At 36.8% G+C, this 12,777-nt stretch overlaps 1 protein-coding gene across 2 annotated transcripts in view; it reads right to left on the reverse strand.

Moving 5' to 3' along the window:
* Positions 1-252: 252 nt before the first annotated feature.
* Positions 253-12,777, reverse strand: part of LOC149080544 (cytochrome P450 4C1-like) — a 44,771-nt gene continuing 32,246 nt past the window's right edge. Inside the window, exons 8-11 of one of the 2 annotated variants that reach the window (XM_089239643.1) lie at positions 11,922-12,095; positions 10,355-10,421; positions 4,225-4,404; positions 253-574 (exon numbers count right to left, since the gene is read on the reverse strand). In XM_089239643.1, coding sequence (XP_089095769.1) covers positions 405-574; positions 4,225-4,404; positions 10,355-10,421; positions 11,922-12,095 — 591 coding nt within the window. In that variant the 3' untranslated portion in view covers positions 253-404. The remainder of the gene's footprint in view (positions 575-4,224; positions 4,405-10,354; positions 10,422-11,921; positions 12,096-12,777) is intronic. The other variant, XM_089239644.1, reaches the window with a different exon arrangement.

Genomic DNA, 12,777 nt, shown 5'->3' on the forward strand with positions numbered 1-12,777 from the left:
TCGTCTTGTACTGAGGAGGAATTAGCGAATTTAGAGCCATGATGCAAACGGAATAAAGGCCTGCCAAACTTAGAAAAATGTATTCATTCTGAGTTTCTTTTAAATATGGTAGCCACTATTAAAAAACTGATCCTTTTTAAAAAAAAAATCACAGGGTGAAAGTATATTCGTGAGTAATAAGAAAAATATTTTGGAAGATAAATTGACATTATTCGAATATTGGCAAAAAAATAAGTCATTTTCATGTTCTTTGGTCAGAATCGAACAAATTTTATTATATTTATAGGGGGGAAGGAAGTGAATATTTTATATGTTTAATAGATTTATGTTTTATCTATTCGATGAGTTTATACATATTCTTTGAAGGCTCTGCTGTTCCAAACAACGGCTAAGCATGTACACGTTCATGGAATTCCAGTCCTCTCCTTGATTGTTATGAATAAGCCTTCATCATTCCTCAAAACCATTTCGGCCGTCAGTTTGAGGCGATCTCGTGCTTGAACGGTGTTTATTGCGTAAGTACGAAGTACATTCGCCACAACCGTCTTCTCTTCAAGCATAGCAAATCTTTGTCCTGCGTAAAACAGAAAAACGAGTTGAAAACATCTATAATAGCATTCATTCTGATTATGATCATTTATATACGCTGGCTCCTCAAATAAGATTTATTGACTGCAGATTGAAATGATACAGAAGTTTCAAAATAAGAAAAATTGTTTATAGGAGTCTAAGGGCAGACGTTTTCGGCTATCGCAACAATTTTTTATTTATCAATTTTCCGTTTTATTCACGAATCGTCAAGCTTAAGGATAATTTTTTAATTCATGCAATTACATTAATTGTTTTGTACTATCTTCTTCAATTGAATGCCCTTTATATGTGTTAATAATTTATAAATCAACTGCATCTGTGGTTTTGATTCATTCTGCATTATATTTTATACCACATCTATATAGTTATTCTTAGCTTTTTGACACCGGTATAGAAACTGCAGTAATGTTCAAAAACAAAAGTTTTAAACAAGTTAATAAATACAAAATGTTTAAAATTTACTCAAAAGATATTTAAAAATGTTTTGATATATGATTTTTCCATTACGGAAGTAAATTTTTTCAGAGATTTTCGTAGAAATACATGACATAAAAAACGAATATGATTTTACAATTGCATAGACGAACTCTAATAGGAATGCAAACCACGTTCAATAGGACCTAAGATTTTCTTCGAAGAATTCACAAGCTGCAAGTTTTACAGGATTTACTCATTAGAATCACATAAACTATTGTAATAACTCATAACTCATTATGATGGTTGTGTGCCCGAAACGAAACGGAATGATGAGCTTTAAAAAAGTGATGTTAACTAACTTTCGATTTAAAAAGACAATTCCTTTTTTTTCATTGAGAATGAATTAAAACATACTGAAAGGTTCAGAGAGATATAGACGGCTTTTTCTCAGCCCAAAAAATAGTCGGCAGAGACAAGATGACTTTTCTTTCCGAGTTCACCTGAGCATAATAACCAGAAAATTGAAAGTTTGATTATCGAACCCATGATATTGAAAGGTTGTTTCAAAATGTTTTTCCATAGGGACTAACTCTGCGACAGTTGATTTTAAAAGTATACTTTTAAAGAGTACTACTTTATTGTGTAAGAGGTGATATTATCACCTATTTTTCATCATTGGTCAAAACAGTAAAGGCACTAATATACATAATTATACAGAGTGTCCGGTAAGTGCTAGCACGGCCTTTATCTCATCAACAGTCCGTCGTAGAGGTATGATTCCAATTTAAAAAATGCTCAATAGGCGTTCAAAAATTACCCTGTACCAGTTTTGAGAGTGAAAATACAGTGTCTCACAAAATAAAAAAAATCTAAATTTTTATACGGTCTCCCAGTGCTCTAACTTCCAGTTAGAAAGTTGTTGCCTGTATCTCTTGAGGCTAACAAAAAATTCAGTAATTTTAAGTGCAATATTCACAGAGATATTCGAATTCGAAAAACGGAGGAAATTTGAGAAAGAACAGCGTTAAATGCGGAAAAACCGTTTTACCCGCATTTAACGCTAAGAAATTTTTGAAACACATCTCATTTGGCTAAATGGTACAAATTTTGTGATAAATTTGCTAACATAGAAGACGAAGCTAACGCGTAAGCTATACGTAATAGCAAGGTTAGAGTATCAAACTACATGGAGAGAAAAAGTGCCGATCGTGAAGGAAGGAGGCCGAACTTGGCTTCTAATGGGATTGAATATTTCAACTCATTTTTAAGAAGACAACCCGCTGCTGGCGGAGAAATGTACTTTGGTTCGGTGTTTGGCATATAATTTACCGTTAGAAAAATTTTAAAAGCTTATAACTCACTTAATATTCGTCCGATCGAAAAACGGAAACACTTCTCTATATTAGTTTTTCACAAGGAATCACGTGTATAATTATTGGGCGGTCGATACAAATACAAACACAACGCCACAACAGGTAAATTGCCCAACGAGGTGGCTGACTTAAGAACATCATGGATCCCCGAGCCATTTTTTGGAGGCCCTACCTGCTACTGCTACACCACACATGCCCCCCCCCCCCGCGGAAAGCCCAATGAATCGGTACATGCGGGAATGTGCGTGTACGTGTAGTGAAACCTGACGTGACGTTTTTTGTGTTTCTCTGTAATGCTTGTTATGTGTAGTGCTGCCATCTGCCACCAGTTTTTCTAACTATGAGTGAAGTGTTATGATTGAATGATTTATCGTTGTAGGACTGTTGCTCTCTGTGGCGAGACTTTTTAACGGGGAGATCGGCTCGCATTTGCGCCTTGAAGTTGGGAACCACAGAAAACCAACTTCAGCCGACCACCACTGTGGGGTTCGAACCCGGATCCTCGCATCGCGAGTCCGTCGCTATAATACCGATAGTTACCACCCTGAATATATTTCAGCATTCGCTCAGAATTCACAAATTTCTCTCCTAACCATTCAAATTTCCACGTTTGTAGTTTTTTGGCATGCTTCCGATTTATGAGTATATGAATTCCATACTAACAGAACTTTATAAAAAATTTTCCAGACAGTGTTCACTCAATTGTAATTTGTTATGTTCTTATGGGTAAGAAAATTGAGTGAAAATAAAGAGCAGAAGTCCAATTGGGGGGTGGTTAAGCAAATTCACACTTTTCCGCTTTTACTCTACCACAAAGCCTTAGAGTAGTTTGCAGGCAGACAAAGCATGCTATATCAAATCACTTCGACCGTTTCCCCAGGATATGTAGTATCATATTCCAAAGTCGTCTCTTATGATCATATGGGAAGTCTTAAATTCCTTTGTCACCTCCTGTAGCATATTGTTAGGCTTAGCCACTGATGAAAGTGTCATAGTGCTGTATTATCATCGACGCTACTCGGTCTTTCCGGTGCATCAGATAAATCTCGTACACCATTGTTAACTTTTTCTGTCAGTCATATCAAGTCTCCCATCCAATATTACAAGTACCAAATGCTTTTGCAATCTATGAACTTTTGGGCATTTAAATTCTCGTGAAGCAATACCGAACACAGATTTTCCATAGATATAGTTATCAGGGTCGTAACTAGGATTTTTGCCCCCCCCCCCTGCAACTTTAAAATTCGATAATTCTATAACGGCGTTCCAAAACACTATCGCCCCCTAAATGTTTCCGCCAGGGCAGTTGCCCTCCCCCCTCTAGTTACGGCCCTGTAGTTATCGTGCCACGGACCTGCGCAATGCAATACTATTGATGTTCACTAAAGTCTTCTCTTATGACCTAAACTTTCAAGTGCCGTATCATGGGATGTACGTGTTATTTGCAGTACAAAACATCATTTGTTCTACGTCGAACGGGATTTTTTACGGATCCTTTCTTTACGGATCCTTACGGATCCTGATAAAACGCAATTTGTGCTGTCCTTCATTTGATTGACAGGATTTTTATTGATTTATTTACATGTATAACAGATACTACAGGATAAAACTAGAAACTCCAATTACAGATGTGAAATAGTTTTGCAAGAAAATCCCACAAAAAGGGTCGAGAGATTGTCGCTGTCCTCCCCTTCCCACTAGAATAGAAAGAATACGCATAGAAATAAGAGTAGAGATCTGCTCTTCACATCTGAAGTGTGCATGATATTTCGTTCACAGTTCTGTATTGCTAGCTTCTAGAAAACTGAAAGTCAAATTTTATACGGTTAGTCATTATATTTACCAATGCAATTTCTTGGTCCCGCTGAGAAGGGAACGTAAGCGTAAGGATGCCTTCCGGCAGAATTTTCTGGCAGAAATCTATCGGGATCGAATACTTCTGGATTCGGAAATGTTTCTGGATTTCTGTGTAGCATATAAGTTGCTATCATGCACGTAGTGCCTTTAGGAACTGTATATCCATCTGTCATTCAAAGAAAAATTGTAAAAATGATATAACAATTGAAAGTAAAGTATAACGTAACATCTTCAAATAAGAAATGCTACGCATACATTTTCAAAATCAACTTAAGAGGCCTACGACGCCTATTCTGATGATATACACATCAATGCAAATTCACAATTATTGGTGATTTTCCAAATTTTTTTTAAAAATTCACTGAGAAGAGCTTAAAAATATGGTTCCCAGAATATTACCGAATCACTTTGAAATATCGGTTGATTACAAGAAATTGAATTTCATTAAACCTCTCCGAAATCATTTAAAAATTGTTTTCTAACCAAAAAATATCTGTCGAATTTGTCAAAACACGTTACACTGTATAATAAGTTAGTCTGTATATCAGTTTGATCTCAAAATTGACAATGATCATCAGGTAGATATTTTATAAGATATCTTTGTTAGAATGGATTCTAAATGAGGAGAAGCGCGCGTAGTCTGGTCATTTTTAAATGAGCAGCTAGTGAGATATCGGAAAGAAGATATGACTTCGTAGAAAAATTCGCGATTATCTTTCTTTCAAACCGAGCAAAACTAAAACACACATTCAGTTATACCTGCGTGTGTAGGGGCCGTCAGTTGACCTGCACAGGCGACCTGAAGGGAATGGTTTTTCGATTCGGTATAACTGTACAGTTATGCCTGCGCAGGTATAACTGACCGTGTGTATGGGCCATCAGGTATAACTGCGCAGTTATTTTTTCCCGCTTTTTTACTACCGCCCTACTTTCTTCCCTCTTCTTTTTTACTGATAATGTAATAGAACAATAATAACTGAATAACTTGTTTTGGAAAGGGATTGCATTTAATTAGAAGAAAATTTTCTAATGGCGTAATTTTCACGATATTTTCTTACAATTTCATTTCGAATAAAAAAATCGAAATAAAATTTTAGAAATATTTCGACCATTGTTAAAATTTACAATTTTGTTTCTGAAATCACTCTTTTCAATAAATTTGCCCGAAACTATGCACCGAAACATACAAACTCTGTATTCAGATTATGTGCTATGACTATTAATTGTTTATTGATTATTTAGAGAAGAGAGGTTGACCAGGGTTCTTGAAGATTTTAGGGGCCCCGTATATAACGTCAGATTATTTTAGTATTTTTTCACATGTAGTTCCTTTAGAAATCAAGATTCCTAGAAATCAAGCAGGTGTTTATACGAGTCAGTTAATGTTTGCAATCGTTTGCAATTTCAAACGCAGGACTCTCACTCCTTTCTTGACCGAAAACCAGCAAGCATCAACAGGACAAAAATCACTGTAATTTATTATTTTCTTTTACATGTAATTCTTAATGAATCTTATTGAATTTGTTTTTTGAACACATCTCGTCAGATTGCAACAAATTTCGACTTTAAGCTCAAACATTGAAAGATTCAAATGAAATTACGCTAGTTAAACGTAAGAAAACAATCGAAAAATTTTTTGAGTGAGATACGATTGATATGATTATATCATTGAGTAATATTATTAATATACATACTATGCTTAATAATAAGTCAATTTCTAATTGAGTTGAATTAATCGTAAGAGGTCACATGAAAATTCAGTTTTCTTTCAAGGAAAAACACTACGTAAGTTACCATAAAAATTTTCCAAGTCAAAAAAATTTTTTTTTTTTTTAAATCGACACTATCGCGAGAAGAAAATGCTATCATACGATGCTGAAGGAGCATGTATCCCCTATCTGTATATTCATTCAGAGGAGAAACGATGCTTGTTTTCTAAGATACAGTCGACGCTCGTTATGACAATTTCACGTTATAGCGACAAAGACTGGTAGGGTGAGTCCCAAATGTTTTATGAGTTACTTACCCCGACCCGGCGAATGTGATTCGACATACGGGGGTTCCCCGAAGGGAGCATTTATTTTCTCAATCAAAAAAAAAAAAAAAAAAAAAATTCCATGTTAAAAATATATACATTCTATATCCCCGGAGCACCATTGGTCCGAGGTTAACAATTCACCTTACAAAACTCGGGCAACACCATTAACAACCCGCGAGCAGGAATTTGGTGCTCCCGATTACCACTTTTTCAATCTATTTGTTTCTCTCGGGAACATTTCACTCTATTCCTAAGTACCTTTGCACTGCCAAGTCCATTATACCAGAAAGAAGGGTTCTTGTTTTTTGGTTTTTAATCAGTGCCGTAATTGGAATGTTAGTGCTTGTGAAGTTTATCTTCTTTCTCTGGCTTTCCCAATATTCGCATTGATATATAAGATGTTGGGTGGTGCCACTATCTTTGTTGCAGAAAATGCACATCGGGGACTTTCCATGAAACCTAGCTTGAGCAATTCCTGTGGCACCATGTTGCGTGAGTAATTGATTTATATAAAAGTCTCCTTGAATTCTTGTGGTGCTAATCTTAGAGAAGATAGCATATGTGACCCTTCCTTTGTTGCTATCATCCCAATATTCTTGCCACTCTTTGAGGATGTCTTTCTTGATAACTTGTCGAATATATGATTTTGTATATTTGTTGTTGATGTCTACTTCATTCTTTTGCGTGGCTTGTTTTGCTTTTGTATCAGTATAGTCATTTTTAATGTTTTCGTGGTGTGCTTTAACCCAATGTAGTTTTGTATTAAATTTTTTAAAGATCTTCTGCATTATGAGCACTCTCCAAATGTTTTATGTTTTACTTATATAACGACCGTCCCAATCAGGCCCGACCACACCCTCAAGTCTCCCCTTTGCTACGACCTTGCTCCAAATATAACGTCCATTCTCGAAGGGGTCGTTATATCGGGCGTCGATTGTAATACCAAAATTTCTCTTTTATTGCCTATATTGTCATAATCACTGTAGATATGGATAGCATTCTTGATAAGCATGAGTAGGCAGTAGTGCCTTTTACTTAAGTCATGAAAATCGGTCATCATGAAAGGTTTTAGTAACATCAAAATTTTGAAGGAGTAAAAAATACATTATTGTACTTTATATGATGTAGATTCAACATCTTCCATTACAGCAGTATTCCTCAAAGTGTGCGTCGCGGCTCTTGGGCGTCACCACCCACATCCTGCCGCAGGGCACAGAGGCTATTCTCTTTGCCGAGCCGCTACTATAGTGAATTTTTAACGTGGAAAAAAAGAATGATTGGAATCGTCTCGGGCTCTGAAACCAGAATCCTGATGCCAATCCCATCTTTGTGGGGGTTGGGGGGAAGTGGCTCGAATAATGACAATATTCATTAGTAAAACCAGCCCCCGGGGATACAGGACCCCAGATGGTTTATCCTCAGATGGTGTGGAGATCTGTGACAGTAGGTTTTACCGATCAATTTACAGTTACAGTACATCTGGAATGTACAGCGCACATTCAAAGGGAGAAAAAAACACTTTAGCTCTGATGAAACAAGTACGAATTTCTGTGTGCAATACTAGTTTTCTTTTTTTTTCTTTTTTTTTGCCCAAGGCCCATATTTACAAAGGCTTCCTTGGTAAAATGGTCTGAGTTTTTAAAAACTGATGTTTTCCTCTCGCCCCTCCCCCATCACCCCCTTGTGTCCATTCATAGCCTGAATAGTCCTACTTTGGGAAACACCGATTTCAACACTCCACCAGAGTTTAGTTTAGTTTTCACGACTCGAGGTTTATAACGACGAGTGATCTTCGAAACGGGCAGCGCGAATGTTTGGAAGAATTCATTGAAATGTATAGGAATAAGAAATGCTTGTGGCAGGTGAAAACTAAAGATTACCATAACAAAATTAAGGAAGATGATAGTTATGAGAGATTGGTGTGGAAAATGAGAGAAATAGATCCTCTAGCGAACAGAGACAGTGTTGTTAAAAAAATAAACAGTTTGCGAAGCAATTTCCGAAAGGAATTGAAAAAAAAAAAAAAAAAAAGCTTTGAGTAGAGGTATCTTGATCCATTCTGAGAAAATTATGCCAATCTTTTGGTGCAAATCTCAATTCCTGTAATAATTTAACGTGCTAATATTGTTGCCTTTTTTTTTTAACCAATCTTTGTACCACGTTACCCGTTTTTTTCTTTTTTTTTTTGAGTCAATAACTTTCTGTGCCATAACCAATCCAACTACACACAAAGCACACATCATCTGTGGAAATCATACTAGAAAATTCCGAACTTTATAGACTATGAAAAAATCCGAACTGATCAAAAGACCGCGAAGACAGAGATCGAAGAATGGAAATATCCCCCCAGATTGCCTAGAACCGGTTCCAGAAGCTTCACCTGCACAGGTATAACTGAATGGTGTGGATGCATCGAACCGTTCAGTTATGTCTGTACAGGTATAACTGAACGTGTGTAGGGCCCTTAAGGTTTGTCGCCTCGGGCAGTCACTACTTATTGAGTTGTGCCGGAAGTATAAGTGTGTACGCCTAACAGTCCGAGAGCGTATGTGTGTAAATTTTTAGTGCTGGTGCCATCTATACTACAAATTGTAAGTGAAGTGTGATGTTTGCACCGCTTGTACGCCTGTTGTTCTCTGTGGCCAGCCTTTTTAACGGGGAGATCAGTTCGTATTCGCGCCACGAAGTTGGGAACCACAGAAAACAAACTTCCGCTGACCACCGGTGGGGTTCGAACCCGGGACCTCGTGATGCGAGTCCGTCACTACGATCACTCGACCACCACAGCGGCATTCAAGATTATCTACTACTACTACTGCGACTTAACCGTACATGCACCTTGCACACATTCCTCTACGGAATTTCTAACAAATCGGTACATGCCGGAATGTGTGTTCTGATTGTATGTGTTGCCCTAACTTATTTATGTTGTCGCGTTGCGCTTGTTTCACGTTTGTGCTGCCATCTGTTTTACATTTTCTGATGAAAAGATGGAAATGCTTAAATTTTAATGTTATGTCAGTATCGTGTTGCAGGTCTGCCTACTCTTTGCGGAGAGACTTTTCCAACTGGGAAACCGGCACGCATTCGCGCCTCCAAGCTGGAAATTCCTTATTATCTTTCTTTCAAAACGAGCACAACTCAGGTCTATCGCCATGAGAAATTTACTACCTAGTGAGATGTGCTTGAAGTGTAAGTTTGTTTACCTAACAGTATGAGTGCATATCTAGTGTTGTCTGATTTTTCAGTGCTGCCATCTATATTTCAGAATATAGATGAAACTCGCGATTAGAGTACGTCACTATGACCACTGGACCATCACAGCGGCATTTATATATGCTGTTCTTTCTTAATTTTTTCTCTGATTTTCGAATTTGAATTCACTAGTTCCCAACCTTGTTTCGCTATACCACACCAAAGCATCTTGTAAAAAAAATCCTGATCTTCCCCCCCCCCCCAAGAGACACGAGGAATGGAAATTTTGTGAGATAAGCAATTGTTGGAGAGTGATTGTTCTCGATGCAGCTAGAAGTAGATTTTAGTTCAACAGAAATTGCGACACGATGACCGCAGAACAAATTGCTACCACAGGAAGTTATCGAAGGATTAGCGCAACAACCTTTCGACGAGACACATGACAGAAAAGAGTATCGAACGCTGCTGTTTGAAATCGGCGATAAACGATAGATCCTGTGCTTATTAGCCCTCGTGTGCAGAAAATATACGCGATGCGGCAAAATATGATCGAATTATATGAGGTTTAAATGCTGATGGAATGAGGAAAACGTGGTGTCTACTTACTGTACGTGATCATATATATAATCAGATCGTTACACAACTATCCAAAAGTGATTCAAACGATTTTGCTCAGTTGAAAAGCCCAGAGTGATCACTAGATTCCGCAGCTTCGCCAAGATTTTCACGAATGCAATACCGAATTTTCCCAGCCGCTGAATTTTCAAGGAACTGGAAATTTCATTTTCAACAATACCTATCATGCAATGCGTATTCTACGCCTTTTTAAAGACTTGGGTGGCCGTGACTCGGCACAACCCCATTAATGTTTTGAGTAACTTACTGACTACAAGATCTTCTTCCAGTTCTCGTCCTATGACAGGCAGCGATGGAAAAAGTCGTTGACTTTCCTAATTTTAAAAATAAATGAAGTAAGAGACAATTGTGTAATATGAAATAAATTGGACAGAATCGTGCTGTAACATAATTGAAACATCAGACTTAGGGCGGTATTCACCGACATGGTTTAACATGTAGTCACAATTTTTGGATAAGAGATGAACATAGATTGGTTAAAAACCTGAATTCAACCAATCCGTGTCGATCTCTTATCAAAAAATTGTGACTATAGTTTAAACCATGTCGGTGAATACCACCCTTAACAAACAGTTAAGCATATTGAATTACTTCCAGCTCAGTCACCCTTTTCTTTTGATTATACTACATGTACAGGATGGTAAGGGAAGTCCCCAGGCCACATTTTACTGGCGAACCGTGGATATTAGAGGCATACTTTGAATTAGAAAAAGTATCCAAATAACATGTAGACCTCATATGTCATTCATATAGCAAGGGGGTTCTCTGCATTTTTTTTTCAAATATTGTAATATATGTAATTTAATTGTAAATTCTAATTTGTATAGTATTATCGTAATTGACTGGGGACAAATAAATTATGGTTACGAATACCGTCCCCGAAAAACCAATTACAAAATTGCTTCCCTGTCTCTTCTGAGGCCAAGAAAAAGCATTTTGCGTTTATAAGTGTGGTATTCCCTGAGATATTTAAATTCAAAAAATGGGAAAGAACTGCAAAAACTAACGGACAACGCTTCTTTCTTTTTTTGAATTCAAATATATCAATGAATAGCGCACTTACAAACGTGGAATTTTTTTTCCTTGGCCTCAGAAGAAACAAGGCAAAAACTTTCTAATTGGGTTTTTTGAAGACCCAATAGGTGTCCATATAGAAAGTTAGTTTTTGTATTTTAATAATTATACAACCCCTTGCAAAATGAATGACGTATATGAGGTCTACATGTTATTTGGACACTTTTTCTAATTGGAACTGTGCCTCTAGGATCAACAGTCCTCCAGTAAAATGCGGCCTAGGGACTTTCCTTACCGCCCTGTATACAGTGTGTAAACAATTATATATATGTAGCTTTTTATATATTTCTGCATTCGTTTTCATTTGATAAATAGGTACTTGAAACGAACAAAAGAAATTTTTGTAGCATCAATAAATATTATACAGGTGTCAATATTAGGCCTACGTTTGTTATAAACGATTGACATTCAAAAACAACCGATTAATCAGCATATTAAAAATGTTAAACTAATCAGTTGAAAAATATGATCGATCCCCAGTATACGTTTAAAAGTATGATGTTCACACGAATGGTATACAAAAGATAACGGGGGACAAATTCAGTGATGTTTTTCATAAACATAACTAACGGGGAGAGAATTTGATATAATTTATTTTTGGAACCACCTATATCTGAGCAAATCATTCGTAATGTTTTTTGTATAAGGAGGAGGGTACTATACTGCTGGCACAAAATTTTCCACATGCATTGTAAAGCTGCATTATCGAAAAGAAAACAAAACCACGAAAGCAAACTTACTTTGAGTACGCATTCGAGATACTTCATTGCTCGCAAATCTTCAGTGGTGATTGGTCTGACGATATCATCACCAAATATTCGATCCAATTCGTGATGAATATTTTCTTGCACATCTGGGTACAAACCAATATTATAGAGTGCCCAACTGATCCCCATAGCAGTCGTATCGTGGCCCTTCGTAATTGAAAACATGGAAAATATATAAGTTATGTTTAGAAAAAAATCTGTTTTGTGCCACATTTTTTTTTTGTAAAAGCAAGTTATATTTTTTTCACTTGTCTCTCTTTATTGAATCAAAAGCTCGGTCACAGCGAGTACAAAAATAAATATCCTACAGTAGCGCTGAAAAGTCTTTTGACAAATGCAGTAATGTTTGTAGTGCCAACTCATTTGCATGCACTGCCCTGACATATGTAAAGGAAGATATTTATCGACACCTGTAGCTGAAATTTTTTTTTCTTGGGGTTAGTGAATTTTTTTATTCCCTAATTTTTGTTTTTGAGCAGATCAAAGTGTTTTGTCATATATAGTTTAATCAAATATGGACGTACAGTAGAACGTCGCTTAACGAGCGGTTCGGTTAACGAGCAATTCGCATAACGAGCAAAAATTTTGAACACATTTTGATTGGATTAACGAGCGATGATTCGTATTACAAACAAAAATTTTGAACTTTGTTTATTTTACCGTTGTCGCAACTGAGCTGATGGTTTTTCGCTTCCGTCCACATACGTGCTGTGAAATTGTGAGTAATATTCTCCCCTACAGTCTCCGGTCAGCGTGCCTAACTCGAAAAAATGAACTCCCGTACGAATGTCACTGTTTACAATATGAAACTAGATGTACCATCGCAACC

This window comes from Pholcus phalangioides, unplaced genomic scaffold (assembly GCF_987345545.1).
Source record: "Pholcus phalangioides strain wild (caught in Gottingen) unplaced genomic scaffold, Ppha-v1.0 ptg000011l_1, whole genome shotgun sequence".
NCBI classification, from domain to species: Eukaryota; Metazoa; Arthropoda; class Arachnida; order Araneae; family Pholcidae; genus Pholcus; species Pholcus phalangioides.